The sequence below is a fragment of the Ahaetulla prasina genome, chromosome 15, assembly GCF_028640845.1.
Source record: "Ahaetulla prasina isolate Xishuangbanna chromosome 15, ASM2864084v1, whole genome shotgun sequence".
Taxonomy (NCBI): Eukaryota; Metazoa; Chordata; class Lepidosauria; order Squamata; family Colubridae; genus Ahaetulla; species Ahaetulla prasina.
The window spans coordinates 1,387,356-1,403,397 of NC_080553.1; the positions used below are offsets into that span (position 1 = coordinate 1,387,356).

The 16,042-nt window shown below is 49.3% G+C and overlaps 2 protein-coding genes across 3 annotated transcripts in view; one reads left to right on the plus strand and one right to left on the minus strand.

Annotated features, from left to right (window-relative positions):
- The window catches only part of GUCD1 (guanylyl cyclase domain containing 1), a 319,725-nt gene that overhangs the window by 217,684 nt on the left and 85,999 nt on the right, over positions 1-16,042 (plus strand). The gene's annotated exons all lie outside the window — the stretch shown is intronic.
- BCR (BCR activator of RhoGEF and GTPase) overlaps positions 1-16,042 on the minus strand; it is a 74,227-nt gene that overhangs the window by 32,963 nt on the left and 25,222 nt on the right. For both annotated transcript variants that reach the window (XM_058158251.1, XM_058158252.1), the window contains exons 2-4: positions 4,471-4,655; positions 2,015-2,119; positions 1,444-1,629 (exon numbers count right to left, since the gene is read on the minus strand). In XM_058158251.1, the coding sequence (XP_058014234.1) occupies positions 1,444-1,629; positions 2,015-2,119; positions 4,471-4,655 (476 nt within the window). The remainder of the gene's footprint in view (positions 1-1,443; positions 1,630-2,014; positions 2,120-4,470; positions 4,656-16,042) is intronic.

Consider the following 16,042-nt stretch of genomic DNA (forward strand, 5'->3'; position numbering starts at 1 on the left):
TGTTTTAGCCTCCAGTCCCCTAATCATCTTTGTTGCTCTTCTCTACACTCTTTCTAGAGTCTCAACATCTTTTTTACATCGCGGTGACCAAAACTGAATGCAATATTCCAAGTGTGGCCTTACCAAGGCATTATAAAGTGGTACTAACACTTCACGTGATCTTGATTCTATCCCTCTGTTTATGCAGCCCAGAACTGTGTTGGCTTTTTTGGCAGCTGCTGCACACTGCTGGCTCATATCTAAATGGTTGTCCACTAGGACTCCAAGATCCCTCTCACAGTTATTACTATTGAGAAGGTACCACATATCCGGTACCTGTGCATTTTGGGGTTTTTTTGCCTAAATGTAGAACCTTACTTTTTTCCCTCTTGAATTTCATTTTGTTAGATAACGCCCAATGTTCAAGTCTGTCAAGATCTTTCTGTAACTTGAGCCTATCTTCTGGAGTGTTGGCTATTCCTGCCAGCTTGGTGTCATCTGCAAATTTGATGAGTTCCCCATCTATCCCCTCGTCCAAGTCATTGATGAAGATGTTGAAGAGTACTGGGCCTAAAACAGAGCCTTGGGGTACTCCACTGCATACTTCCCTCCATGTGGATGTAGTTCCGTTGAGGACTACACGTTGAGTGCGGTTGGTCAGCCAGTTACGAATCCATCTGGTGGTGGTGCTGTCTAACCCACATTTTTCTACTTTATCTAGTAGTAGGTTATGGTCTACTTTATCAAATGCTTTACTGAAGTCCAAGTAAATTATATCGACAGCATTCCTCTGGTCTACTAATTTTGTCACTTTATCAATTGGAAGAATGGGTTTGCTTAAATGACTGCCCCATTCTCTTAATAACTCTGCGATTCACTTAATGACTACTGTGAGAAATATCAGAAAAACAAGTCCGGTCATGTGAGCGCCTCCATTTCCAACCATGACCTACAACCAGATTTCGTGTCCCAATTGTGATGTTAAGTTTTTAAGTTTTAAGTGTGGTTTTTAGGACTATCAACTCCTGCCAACTGAGCGGTGCACAAAGCAGGCAGAGGGAGGGAGGTGAAGGCAGCAGGTGCAGCTCTGGTGGGAAGGTAACAGTGCTTGGTGGCCTCATGCCGGCCACAGCGTGTGTGTGTGTGTGTGTGTGAGCAGCGCCCCCTAGAGTTGGCAATGACTAGCGGAGTGAAATCCACAGCAATTCCTTTGCCTATTATTATTATTATTATTATCATCATCATCATCATCATCACAAGCTCTCTCCAGCCAAGAGGGGCAGCCCACAGCCTGCTGCCAGCCTTCCTTCCTGTTCTCCCCCCACTGGTTTCCAGCACTGCCCCCCCCCCTCTCCTCACACTGCACATACCCAGCAACCGGCTGGTCCAGGAGAACCGTAGCCTCAAGCTGGCTCTGAGCTGGCCAAAAGCCCCCCTCCTTGCCCCCCCCAACGCCCCGCTCACCAGTTTCTGGAAAAGGTCGCCCACCCGCTGCTGGTGGCTCCACTGGTGAACGCGGGGGGAAAGCCCATCATAGAAGTCCTTGTGGATCTCGTAGAGCTCAGGCACTTTGAAGAAGATGGTCTCGATCTGCTGGCTCGTCAGGACCGGCTGGGAGGTGGTGGCAGCCGCCTTCAGAGGCTTCATGGGCTGTAAGAGCCAAGACACAGAGCCGGATATGCCCCCTGTGGCCCAGTGGCACCTTCCTGGGCATCGGCCTGCCTCTGAGCCCCCCTCTCCCCCTTCAGGAAAGACCGGAGCTCTTGGGGGACAGCGCAACAGGCCATTCAGCGCTTCCCACTGGGTGGCACAACAGATGCCCCCTCCAGCCCCCAGCCCCATCGCCAGAAATGGCTCCGGCCATAAGGAACTGAACAGAAGCTGGAAAAGCTCCCAAGCAGGAGAATTTCTCAGTATCTGCCCCGTGTTGTTACCCTTGGGGTGGGAGTCACTTGGTTGTTTCTGCCCAGGTCCATCTGCAGCTTAGCTGGAGAATAAAGTCCCCCGCTGCCTCCCCCTCCCCTGGTGCCCTTACCAGCAGGAGAGCCTCCAGGTGACCCAAGTAGGTTTCCTCACTGGCCAGGATGCCCGACAGGACCCACTTCCTCATCTCCAGACCCTTTTCCAGGTCTGGCTCGCTCTGGAGAAAGGAAGAGAGGGGAGACAATGGGAGGCCAGGCCTTGGAGCCCAAGGTGGAGATTTGGGGAGGGGATGGAAAGGGCCGGGGCCAAAGAGAATGAAGCTAGGATGGGGAGGGGCTGCTCTCCCCAAGAGAAAGGGGCAAAGTATTGGGGCATAGGTTCACGGCCAGCCTCCAACAGCAACTGAGCAGAATGACCGGCTCTGGGCTTGCAGGAGCCAACAAAATCCAGACTGGCCTGTGAGAGACGGACCAGTTCCACTCTCCTGGGACCCTTCCTCACAGAGCCCCTCCCTCCTGACTCTGTGGACCCATGCCCACCATAATGGCTGCCATGTCAAGATGAGGCAGGGTTACGGTTAGGAGAGACCAGGGAAGGCCATCCCCTCTTCCCCCCGCCCCCAGCCTTATATTTTGGCCCTCCTTGAAAGCAGCCCCAGTGATCCCCTCACCCCATCCCCAGCAGACAAGGTTTGGATCTCACTGGATCTTTGGAGACCAGGGGACCAAGGAGGGCTCCCTCCACAGGGCCCCCGGGCTCTTGAGTGCCATTCGCTCTGGACCTGCAGGCATGGTGCCAGCAGATGTGCCCGGTCAGCCCCAAAGGGGGGGCACTTTCCTCTCTCAGAAGGCACTGCCAAGGAGCTTTTGGGTGGGGGGTGAAGGAGGAGAGAAGCAGAGCCAGCTTATTTATAACCCGCCAATGGCATCCTTGCCAGCTCAGCTCAGGAAGGGCCTGGCTATTCCAGCAAAGCCATTCAACAGCAGAGAATAAGGAGAATGGGGGGCTGGGGGGGAAGTTAGTCAGTTAGGTAGGAAGGGAGCCAGCTGCGGGGGGGGGGCAGGGGGGGTTCTTGGCACAAAAGGAAAAGGCTGGCAAAAGCTCCCACTGAGGGTCACTCCTTCAGCCTGCAAGATTTCAGCTTCAAAGCCACCACACAGGGCCCTACTAAGCTCTCTCCAGACACCCATTTCGGGGCCTGATCACCCCCCAGCCCCATCTCTGCAAAGCAAAATCTCCCCGCCCCTTCCCTCCTCCTTCCTCTCTCCCCACCCCCTTAGGGCACACAGCCTGGCAGATTAAAAGGAGCCAAGGGAACTCAAAGGGGCAGGACTGAGAGGCTTGCAGTCCCCAGAGTGCCCCCTTCTCTCAGGGCATGTGGCAGGCCACAGCTCGGGGGGCCACCCAGTCTGGGAGGTCTCCTTCCTCAGCTTGTGCTCAAAAGCAAAGCAGAGAATGCGGGGAGGCCCCTGCCAATCTCCGGCCCTGGGCATCTGCCAAAGAAGCCCCTGCCCTCTCTGGGTGCCCTGCTTTCCATCTGCAGAGCTGTGCTGGGGGAAAGCGCTGAGGCCCTGCTCCACTTTGGCAGAGGCCCCACAAGGGACCGGAGCAGAAGCCTTGTGGGCCCCGTAGCCAAGCCCATTCTTCCCCTCTATAGTTGGTATCTTGATCTATTCTGAGTCCCAAATGAGAGGGACTCAGAATAAATCCGCAAAATGGGGGCTTCTGTGGGGCAGAGTCCACGAGCGAAGGGTGTCCCGAATTCTGCCAGGCTCCACCTTCCCTCTGGGGCACCAAGGCTCTTTGGGTGTGAGGGTGGCTGTGGCTGGCCAAGACCTCTGGGAAGGACGGAACAATAGGAAGACGTCTCCCTTCACCCAGACAGAATTCCGCAGGGAGGGGAACGGAGGGAAGGGAAGGAGGAGGTGGGGCCTTCACTTCAGGTGCAGGTCCCCTAAGGGGCCCTCAGAGAGACCCAGAGACTTGGGGGGAGGGTCGCTTCCTGCCTGGAAGGAAGAGCTTTGAACCCAGCACAGCCCTGGGCAAACACACGCACACGCAAGAGAAGGGACTGGGTAAAGCAAACAGAGAAACATACAGAAAAGTTGGGGGGATGCAGGAAATGAATCCAGGATCACTCAGGAAAAGGAATTCTATCTCCTTCCCAATGGAATCCTGAGCTCTTTCTTTTCCTCCTGTTGGGGCCAGTTTTTATTTTATGTGAAGTGACAGCCTGAGGAGCGGTCAAAAACTCCTGACTAAACCAACCCCTCAGTAGATTCCCAAGGACCCCTGTTGCTTCTAGACCTCTGGGTGGAGTTGCCCTTCCTCAGAGCAGATGGCTCTGCACAAGGATGTCCAGACTTACAGGCTGGAGGTGCTGCGCATCGTCATCGGGGCGGCCAGTCTGGGTGAAGTTCTGGATCCTGCCATCAGCCCAGGCATGGCAAGCGCCTCCATTGGCACCAAGGGGCAGATGCTACAGAATGCACAGAGCTGCAACTGCACCCCCAAAGCCGAACTTCCAACGCCCTGATTTTGCCCCGGGGCGACGCAGCAACAACTCACTGATTTTGAAGACTCCAGGGACCCCAAGGAGAAGCCATCTCGGCTGCCTCGGCTCTTGGAGCTGAGATGGGGTGAAGAGGAGGGGGAGTCGTCGATGAAGGGCATCATGTCATGGTGGTGCCTCTGCTCTTCGGCTCTGTCCACATCGTAGGCGTAGCCTGGTGGGAGGCCCCCAAAGGAGAGATCTGCAAAAGGAAGGGAAGGGAGAATGGGAAGGGGGGCCCACAGCATCCTCGGGCTCTTCCGCTTGATCTAGGCCTTCAGGAGCGGCTCTGTGGATTCCTGATCATCCCAATTTTCCTGCGGAGGGGTCTCCGGGAGACCTAGCTAATCTGGCACCCTCAAACAAACACCTCAACCTTTCCAATGAAAGCATAATTGAGAGCAATTCAAATTCAGAGCATGCAGAAAAACAGTCTTGTGACCAGGAGATGACTGGAATGCAAAGCTGTACATGTTGATTTTGTTATGGTCCAAAGTCTACTAGAATAACACATGTTGGACTCCTCCCAGCACAGACCTGCGGGGAAACCGGAAATCTGCATTTTGTGGATTAATCTGTAATTGCAGTTGTGATATGTGACTTGTGTGACTCCTTTCCAAACAGAGAACTGAAAACCCTGAAGGAGCCCAAGTCCTTCTGCTTCAGGGGGACAAGTGGGGTCCCCACAGGAGACGGCTGGCTCTTCTCCTGCCTGGAGTGTCCAGCAAACTGCTATCTAAAACATTTCCATGTGGACACTCATAATGGAAAGACAGATTTGGGGATCAGAACAGAGGGACCGCCACAAAACTGAAAAGGAGGCAAAAGACCCGAGGAGAATGTCCAGAATGACAAGTGAAGTCATCATCACACAACCTGCAAACTCAGGATTTATTTGATGATCCTCCTCCAACCAAGCCTGAATGCAATTGCCTTCCCCCGACCCCCCACCTCTGGTATCCTGATGAATTTGGGGAAAACAAGAATCTGTCTGAGTTTCTTTTTTTCTTTTCTATTATTATTATTATCATTATTATTATTATTATCATTATTATCATTATTATTATTATTATTATTATTATTATTATTATTATTATTATTATTATTATTATTATTATTATTATTATTAATTAGATTTTTATACCGCCTTTCTCCCGAAGGACTTAGGGCGGTTCACAGCCAATATAAAACAATGACAATTTACAACTAACAGAGATTAAAAAACTTATTATATAATTGGCAAAATTTAAAACATTTAGACCTAAAAACCTCTAAAATTTATATTAAATATAAATTAAAATTCAATCCCTATTAAAATATTAAAATTTAAAATTTAAGCCAGTCCCGCGCGAATAAACAAATATGTCTTCAGCTCGCGGTGAAAGGTCCGGAGGTCAGGCAATTGGCGCAAGCTAGGGGGAAGTTCGTTCCAGAGGATAGGAGCCCCCACAGAGAAGGACCTTCCCCTGGGGGCCGCCAGCCGACATTGCTTGGCGGACGGCACCCTGAGAAGTCCCTCTCTGTGTGAGCGTACGGGTCGGTTTTTCCATTTCCCTACACTACTCTGTTACCCAACTCCCTCCAAACCAGCAAATACAAAATAAAAATAATACTAAAACTCTGTTTGTTTATCTGTAACCTTCAAAGGAGCAAAACGGCTGCATCATAGGGCAACTATTTTGAATTGAAGTACCTCAAGTAGGCTAACTTAAAGAATACATCCAAAATCTGGGACCCAGGACTCCCGTGGGGTTGAAATTTCAAGGATCTTCAGACCAAGTCTATTGGCAGACTGGCAGCCACAGCGCCGCCATGGTCTAACAGCCTCACCAGCTTCCCACAAGGAAAGTCAATGGAGAAGCCAGCAGGAAGTTAGAACATATTCCTGCCCCCACTGCTTTTCTCCCTGCCTTGGTCACTGTTTATCAGTTTAGGTAAGGATACATCTTATATATGAGGGGATAGATGGGGAACTCATCAAATTTGCGGATGACACCAAGCTGGCAGGAATAGCCAACACTCCAGAAGATAGGCTCAAATTACAGAAAGATCTTGACAGACTTGAACATTGGGCGCTATCTAACAAAATGAAATTTAACAGTGAAAAAAGTAAGGTTCTACATTTAGGCCAAAAAAACAAAATGCACAGGTACCGTATATGTGGTACCTTGCTCAATAATAGTAACTGTGAGAGGGATCTTGGAGTCCTAGTGGACAACCATATAGATATGAGCCAGCAGTGTGCAGCAGCTGTCAAAAAAGCCAACACAGTTCTGGGCTGCATAAACAGAGGGATAGAATCAAGATCACGTGAAGTGTTAGTGCCACTTTATAATGCCTTGGTAAGGCCACACTTGGAATATTGCATCCAGTTTTGGTCGCCACGATGTAAAAAAGATGTTGAGACTCTAGAAAGAGTGCAGAGAAGAGCAACAAAGATGATTAGGGGACTGGAGGCTAAAACATATGAAGAACGGTTGCAGGAACTGGGTATGTCTAGTTTAATGAAAAGAAGGACTAGGGGAGACATGATAGCTGTGTTCCAATATCTCAGGGGCTGCCACAAAGAAGAGGGAGTCGGGCTGTTCTCCAAAGCACCTGAGGGTAGAACAAGAAGCAATGGGTGGAAACTGATCAAGGAAAGAAGCAACTTAGAACTAAGGAGAAATTTCCTGACAGTTAGAACAATTAATAAGTGGAACGACTTGCCTGCAGAAGTTGTGAATGCTCCAACACTGGAATTTTTTAAGAAAATGTTGGATAGCCATCTGACTGAGATGGTGTAGGGTTTCCTGCCTGGACAAGGGGGTTGGACTAGAAGACCTCCAAGGTCCCTTCCAACTCTGTTATTATGTTATGTTATGTTATATATATAAGTTATATACAGTTTGTGTGGAGTACACAAGCATATCCTAAACAGAAGGAATAACTGCATATACCATAATCCAAGGGCATCAGCATCTCACATTGCATGTGATAAGTCCCAAATGGCCTTTTGGAACCATCTAGACTCTGAGGTGGGGGGGAGGCACTCGCAGCGAATGCTCACTTCTGAACCCTACCTGCCAAACATCCCAGCAAGGGGAACCTTCAGCAGGTATCCTCCACGTGCCCTGGCCATGCAGACGCTACCTGCAGCAGGCATTCGTGGTCTCATCCTATGTAGGACTTAGAAACAAACGTAAAGCCAACACAGCTCCAACCAAAGTCGTGTTATGTTAACAGGTCCATTGAGACATGAGCACCAGCTGAAGTGAATTGACTGACTAAATCAAGAGAGAATACAGAATTATATGAGTTGGAAGGGACCTCGGAGGTCTTCTAGTCCAACCCCCTGCTCAAGCAGAAGACCCTATATCATTTCAGGACCAGAACATGACTCTATCCTCCACATACGCAATTCCTGAATGACCACAACTAGGACATCGATCAAAGCTTTCCTCACCTGTCTTCTAGAATGAGGGGAACCCCTTGAAATACAGTTAAGGCCGGCAACCCTCCTCACAATGCTCATGGCTCCTATGAAGTTTCACGAATGGCCCTCCGTTGACCATGCCCAAATCCTACTGCTCCTCTACAGAGCTGAATCTCTCTCTTCCCTGCAGACCAGGCTCTCTGCCCGCCCCTTTGGGATGCAGGACATTTGCAATCCTTGGTGATTCTGGCTGTGGATGACAGGACTGAAGTCCAAACATCTGGAGCATCCCAGCTACCAACTCTGCTGCTGCTGCTGCTGCTGGAACACGGATAAACGTGAGATCCATGCTCTCCTTTGATTAAGATCAAAACTTTCGTCAAAATGAAGCCATGGTTTGTGAATTGTTTGACCAAATTATCCCCTTTCTGTCTCAAACAAGACCACTGTTCCCACAAAAGAGCTGGCTCAGTTGTTTCACGGAAGCATCTTGCCAGTGGCAGCCCAGCCTGGACCATGGGCTCCAAAAGAGCAATTACAAATTGCTCCAACAGCCCCAGGATGTGTCCAAATTAACCCTTGGGGGATAACAGCTCCCAACTCAACTGAGAGAGAGAGAGGGAGGGAGAAAGGGAGGGCAAAGCAACAAACCCTGTGTAGAAACAGCAGCATTCTCTGCTCCAGACTTCCAGCCCCACATAAAAGGAACAGAGGGGTGGTGGAGGGGTGGTGGCCACTAATAACGAGAAAGATATTCTACTCAACCTCAGATTCTGAGCATTCATAAAGTTTGCCAGCATTTCAAACTGCTGCATTTAGACACCCTATGGCTGACTTTCTATACGTGATTTCAAGAGCCTGGTTATCTGGAGAATGCAATCCTGCACACACGGAGAGCAGATCCCCCCTCCCTCTGCTCAGGTAATTAACACAGCCCACCAGACCATCTTTGTGGCCGGCCGGGCTCCTGGGCATCCTCCCTCCCTCCCCCCAGCCAAAATAGGGGTTTCTGACCAGCTGAAGGGCCCCTTTAAGGAGCTGCTTTGGGCTTCTTGGACCAGAAGCTCCGAGTTGTGCGGCTCTCTGGAAGGAAGCCCAGCCTGTCACCCTTGCCAAAGTCACTTTCACATGAGCAGCTGTTCCACAAGCTTTTTTCTTGCCCCTGCTGCGTTCTCACCAGCAGGTTCAGTTCAGAGACGATATTGTCAGAGCAGCAGGCAGCAGATTCTGGGGCTGTTCAGCAAATCTGCCTCACGGTACAGAGACCAGCAAGAGCGGCTCTGATACAAGCCCTCGTGCAACGAACTGGAGTCTTTCCACACAACCCCCATCAGCTGGAATCTGGGAGATGTGTTTTCAGCAGAGGTGGCAGTATGGGGGGGGGGGGCTCCAATACGGCAATCTCCAATAGATCATAAGCTCAAGAAGATCCCATCTAGGATGGGGGGGGGAGGTAAACGGGGGTGGGGAGAGGGAATGCCCTGATAACTGGCAACTGACTAGGTGGTGGCTGTAGGACTTCCAGCCCCTCGACTCCAGAGGCCATTCCAGAATTCATCCATATGGGTGGATGCAGCACTGGGAAAATGTCCATTCCTGCTGAAAATCTCTTCCTTGTCTGAAAATCTCTTAGAGTTGATTCACTTAGAATCCAGCTTCTTAAGCAGTTGTGTAAATGGAGGAATCTGAAAGAAAGCTACATGTGATTTCCAAAAAAATTGGGGGAGGGGGAGGGAATGCGGGTCCTGATGGCAGCCAGCAGACAGTCTCCTTTGGAAGCCTTGGAAAGAACTACCAGTTTCTTGAGAAATTGCACAACACGACAGGTGTGACCAGATGCTGCTTAGATTTCCTGGAGAAAGTCTGAGTCATCAGGCACGGAAGCGAATGGAAGGCATTAGGCACAAGGATTAGGCTAGAACGCAGCCAACATTCAAAGTCCAGGCCGGCTCTCTTGCTTATAGTTGACATGGCAATGGAGAGATTGTTCCTGCATAGAACCAGCCTTTCAGTTTCACTATCAAACTTAAGAGTTGTAGAAAACGATCTAAAAGAAATGAAAATCTAAAGATCTAAAACAGTAAATTGGACAACTTTATCAGAAAGAGCTAGCTGGGCCTGCTTGGCATTGGAATACAGTCTCTGGAGTGGAGGGAAGGCTGGGATGAAATGAGAAAGGAAGAGTTTGACTACAACCAAGCTAGCACTGAGGCTGTTTACAACTGGCAAGTCAGAAATAAATCCCAGGTAAGGTGTTCCAAGGTCTTTGTGACGAAATTGAAAGCTTACCTGTTGCTATACAACAGGTAAGACAGAGGAAGCAAAAGCCTTTACATCTGTTCGGGCAGCAAAGCCTGGAACCCAAACCATAGTTTTATACCCTTGAGAATATCCTGCTATCTGATTTTCGTGGCAGAGCTACAAAGTTCTGTCTCAGGGAAGAGAGAATACCACCTTCTCCTGTGGAACTGTTCATTGTGTTCCCCCCCCAAAAAAGGAGCAAGGGGGTGTGTGTCACCCTGAAGATCAGCTATCCAAGTCTGCATAGATGAAGGCTATCAGTGCTACGACAGAAGTGGCTTCATGTTAACTTTTTCCAAGCCAGTTTTGTAAGATTGGTCCGGGCCTTAAAAGCCAACCATCAATCAACAGCTTCTACCCTACCCTGAGCTTCCACAGCCTGGATAGACAGGATGATCTGAATGCTGTGGAACAAGACAGGAAGCCCCCTGTGGCACCAGAATTACCAGGGTTTGGAGAGGCTGTCTACGAAGAAAGGAATATACAGAGGACATGCTCAATGCTTGGCATTACAGACCTGAACGCCCCGTAATTCTGGATGCTCCCCCCCTGAGCTGAGGTAGGTAACTCACTACGCAATAAGCAGCAAGGGCTAAGCGCAGGGCTGGATGCACCACGCAATGGGCACGCCCACGCCCAGTTGGGTGAAGGGGAAAAAAGTTGCGATACGTCAAGGGGCCGTGGGAGTTTGACACTTCTGGATTAGTGCATCTGTGGGTAAAATGCCCCTTTTCCATAGGTGGGGAACTTATGCTTCAGTTGGAAGGTGGGGTCAGCAGGGCAACCTAAACTCCCACAATATAAGCACAGACTGTGTGTGTGTGTGTGTGTGTGTGTGTGTGTGTGTGTGTGTGTGTGTGTGTGTGTGTGTGTGTTAAACTGAATCAGACACTTTGCCGAGGCAGCTTTCGGACTGTTTACCATTGTTGGAAGAAATATCCATCTGGGTTCAGTTCCAAGTGGGGACAAAGACACTGGAAACATGGAGGCTGCTTGGAAAGATGGTTTAATGGTGGTCAGGATCACATGGCTTGAGTTCCTGAACAGAAAAGGGGCTGAGATCCTGTGTGCTCCCTGGCTTTATGCTTTTTCTGAGCTTTGAACTTTCTGGGGCACAGGAAGAGTATCCTGATTGGTTGTCAAACTCCCAGGTGGTCTAGGGGTCTTAGCTAACATTGTAGGTTGTCCCTCAAGCTTGCCTGAGCCTTGCCATGTGGTGAGTTTCTGTTGCTAGATGGGTTCTATTATGATGCAGATGATGGCCCATTGACAAAGGTGGGGAGAATGAGTTTCTACCTCTGACCCATTGACAAAGGTGGGGGGAAATGAGTGAGCTTGGTTGAGGCTTTAATGGCCCATTGATAAAGGTGGGGGGTGGCAGGAAGTTGCAGGGAGCTGCTTTGTCTTTAAAACATGTTTCTCCATTTCTCATCCAGGGAAATATATTCTGCCTTTTTAAATATTTTCCAAAATATTTCATTCTTCTAGGAGTGGGGTGGGTGCTAAATTCCTACACCGTTAAAGCAGAAATCCAGCAACTGCCAAGTGTAAAAGGACTTATTTATAGTCAAAGCAAAGGTCGATTCTTGTACCTCTTTCTCCTGCTCAATAAACAATGGACCAAATCCTCAGCTTTTGAGAGAAGGGAGTGGTAAACACTTGTGGCTGGTTATTGTTACAAACGGCTGGCTGGCCTTGGGCCATTTTTCCTGACCTAGTAGGTATCTTGCCCTCCCACCAGCCTTGCTCAGCCCAACCCATCCAGCATTCTCAAAATTATCAGAGGATCAGTGGATCCTCCCTACTCTGGTTAGCCTCTGCCCCAGCTGCTCTCCTGCCCTATGCATCAAGCTGCATGGCTCCCCCACGGCTTCTATGAAATCCCCCCACTTTATTCTATGAAGTCCCCCCACTTTTTTCAAATAAGTTTTCCTTCCTTAAAGCCTCCAAATCCATGGCTGCAGGACCAAAGTTGTACCTCAGTGCTGGGCAGCTTTGCCTCGGCTGTTGGTGGATCCTTTGGGGAAAAGAAACCTTAGTCAAAGGTTTGACCAAACCCACGTCCCCCCTTAGGCAGGACAGTCAGTCTGGCCTTGGAAGAGCAGAGGTTTCCTTGGAAGTCAGGAAAGAGCTTGGGGGAGGAGGAAAAGTCTCCCCCTCCTTCAGGGAAGACTGCTCCATGGGCCGGCTCAGCTGAGCAGGCAGTCTGAACGCCTGATGTTTCAGCCAGACACCTGTAATCTAATGCAATCCCATCTGTCCACCACCCCATTTGCATTTCAAGGGTTCCATGAAGCTGCTCTTCCCACTCCCTCCTCCCTTTGGCACTGAGGGGCAGAGGGGACCAATCCCCAAAGGACCCCTGCTCAGCACCTGGGCTCGGACAGCGTTCACCAGCTACAACCATGGTAGGAAGCTAGGGCAGCCAAGGCTCCGCAGGAAGCAGGAGAGGGGAGGGGAGGGTGGGTGAGCAAACTGGTCAATGGGGAGAATTAAAAGCAGAAGAGAGAATTTCTATCCAGCAGATCAGAGGGCTCCAAACTTGGCAACTTTAAGATTTGTGGACTTCAACTCCCAGAATTCCTCAGCCAGCAAAGATGGGAGTTGGTCCCAAGTCTTTTTGTTGCTATCATTAAGGGTTAAATTGCAACCTATGACCATCATTTGTGTTGTAAATGTTGTACCTTTGATGAAGGTATTTTTTTTCTTTTATGTACACTGAGAGCATATGTACCAAAACAAATTCCTTGTGTGTCCAATCACACTTGGCCAATAAATTCTATTCTATTCTATTCTATTCTATTCTATTAAAGTGACCAAGTCTGGGGACACACACACACACACACACGTAGATGCCACCTGCTTTATCCACTCCTGCTGCTGTTGGGAGGGCTTTTCTGCCCAGCCCAGCCCAGCCCAGCCCAGCCCAGCCCAGCCCGGTCTGGGAGCAGGAGAGCAGCGAGTGCTGGAAAGCCTGTCAAGGGGTGGAGGCAGGCTCGCTCCTCCCAGAGGCAGGCTGGCCCAGGGCGAGTGGGGGGTGGGTGGGTGTGCACAGCAATGAAGTGAAATGAAATGTCAAGCAGGAAATTGCAAAAGCCTTTCAAGTGCTCACACCTACTTTTCCAGGCAGGAAGACTGCACAAAACATCACACTGGAAGGGCAAAAATCTCAGATTCAGTTTGTTTTCAAAGAAATCAAGGTTGAACTGGCCGACTCCAGCAGAAATCCCCCTTCCTTTTCTAAACCCCCTTCCGAAAGAGACAACCCTGAAACCAAGGAGCACATTCACTGCCCAAACACACACACACAACCCCCACCCCCAAAGCCAGATCCTTCAACCCACCGGTGGCTGGGTCAGCCCCTCCTCTCAACCCACAGAACAAAGCAGCAGCGGGAGATTTATCTCAGGGCAGCAGCCTGTAAACTCCCCTTCAAAGGGAAGAAAACACAATTTTATTCTGCTTCTTTCTAATGAAAGCCCTTGTAAGTCAGATACACACAGAACACAAACTGAGGCACAGGATTTGCTTTCCCAATTTTAGCCCACAAGTTCTCTACTCAATTTTTTTAAAGGATTAAAAAATAAAAACAAGCATTTTAGGGAAAAATCCACAAAAATGCCCTAGGATAATTGCCTGCAAACACACACACACACACACACCCCTTAACAAAACAATAATAGGAAAAGCATAGATGAAAAAAATAATAATGAATTTCCATGTAGATTTGTTGCAGTATCATTGAAATGCAAAACCCAAAAGAAATTACTTTGATTGGAAAAATTAAATCTGACACATTCATCCACCCATCCGTTTTCCAACCCTCAGTGATTCAGGCCCAGATTAATATTAACACTTTTAATCAAGCTCAGAAACTAACCGATGCAGCTGATATAAATTGCTTTAATACAGCCGCATATTAACACTCCAGTTGCTCTTGGAAACATCATTAAAACATCACAAAGCAGACTTCACGACAGGAAACCTGCAGCAGCACAGCAGGAACCAAAGCTGTTTTTCCTGGCAAGGGGTGCAAAGGGCAAACCAGCTGCTGTCCCCCCCACCTCCCCCATCAACTGACGCATCTAGGTAGCCTCTCAGCCCAGCGTTCCTAACCAGGACAGGCAGGCCTCAGGGACTTCAGGGGGAGGAACTTGGTGAGCCAGTGCTGGAGCCCAAGGGATGACAGGACACAGGCAAGAGCTTCCTGCTTGGACCAACTTAAGGCAGCAGAGTGACCAAGCCTCACATCTCCACCACGGTGTTCTGGTTATCAGAGGCTCCTGGGATTACAAGGTATTTCTTTAGAGTGAACAACCTGCATTGCAAGTTTTAGACGCAATCACCTGCACCTGTGCAAAAGTAGTGGGACACTTCCATTGAACTCGCCCCCCAAGATCAGGAGCCTTACATCCCCCTTACCACTTCAGAGGGCAGGGAGGACTAGAGCCACTAAGGCCGAGAGCCTCCCCTCCCTCCCTCCCTTCCTCCCAAGCCAGATCACCCAGGAGGAGTCCACAGAGGGGGTTAAAGCAGGGTGGATTTGATTTAAATCGAGTCGATTTAAATCACGATTTAAATCACTAGTAAAAAGGCTTGATTTAAATCGACTCAATTTAAATCATAATTTTTAAAGAGCGACTGTCATCTCTATCCCGCAGTGGCTCCTCCTCTGACCCGCTGTTGACTCACCAACAGTCCCAATATTGCAGAATATACAGCCTCCTCATGCTACATAACTAAGCTCCATCTTAAATAGAAAACTATCTTTAGATAGAATTTTACTCCAAAAGCATTTTATTAAAATGAATTTGATTTTAAAAAATCCGATTTAAAGAAAAAAAAATCAATTTTTTCCCTTTTCTAAAAAACACCATCGATTTTCATCCACCATGCTGAAGGCATCAATCCAATGGACTCTCTACGAGCCCTTTTGCCATTGAGAGAGAGAACATCAAGGATTTTCACCCATATCATCAACTCAAACATGGAGGGAGTGGAGGAAAAATGAGGAGGGGGCCCAAGGTCACTGTTACAAATGTCTGCACTCCAGGCTCCCTTGCAAGTGGTGCCTGAAGACCCCTTGTGCTCCACAGTCTTGCAAGCGCTGGCCTTGATGCAGTCAGCACAGCAGGGCCAGATTCTGGAGAAGGGGACAAGGCTGCAGGTTGGTTTCCTCAGAGGGGGGGAAAGCCCATTGTCCACAACATAGTGCGCTACACCTATTCTGTAGATCATGTGGCTGTTTCTCGTGCTACAACATCAAAAGTGCTGCCGGGGGCGGGTGGGGCCGGAGGCTTTATTAATCTTCATTCTTCTTGCTGTTTCCTGTGATAGACCTGACTCTCCAAGGTTGGAGAATGGTTGTTGCACCACTACAGGAGAAACAGAGCAGACGTGGTTCGGTGGGAACCGTGGTTGATACCACTGATAGCTGGTTCCTGGACTGAGCCCAGGAAGGTGGCGGTAGCCCTCTCTCAAGTTACAAAGACACTCCCAGAGAGCCAGGAGGAACAAGGAAATCAGCCTGTACCAATGTGGAAGAGGTCAAATCGGGTAGGAGGACTTCCCTTCCCCTGGGAGAGGCCAGGACGGAAAGTCCATTGTGGAGATACCGAGTCAGGGGCCGTGGTCCCTTCCACCAAGTAACTTCATTGATAACTTCTTCCCCAATGGAAGGTTGAACATCTCACTTCCAAATTGCCTGCCACTCCTCTTCAGATAAGCTGGCATAATATGCTGACAGCAAACGCAGTGGCCCCATCAACCCCAGCACTTCAGGGCCCCGGCTCTGTTGATGTCAACCGCTTCCCTTGAGCAGTACGACACTGAAATGCTTGAAAAGGGATCATCTTTCTTTCCCATGAGTAATG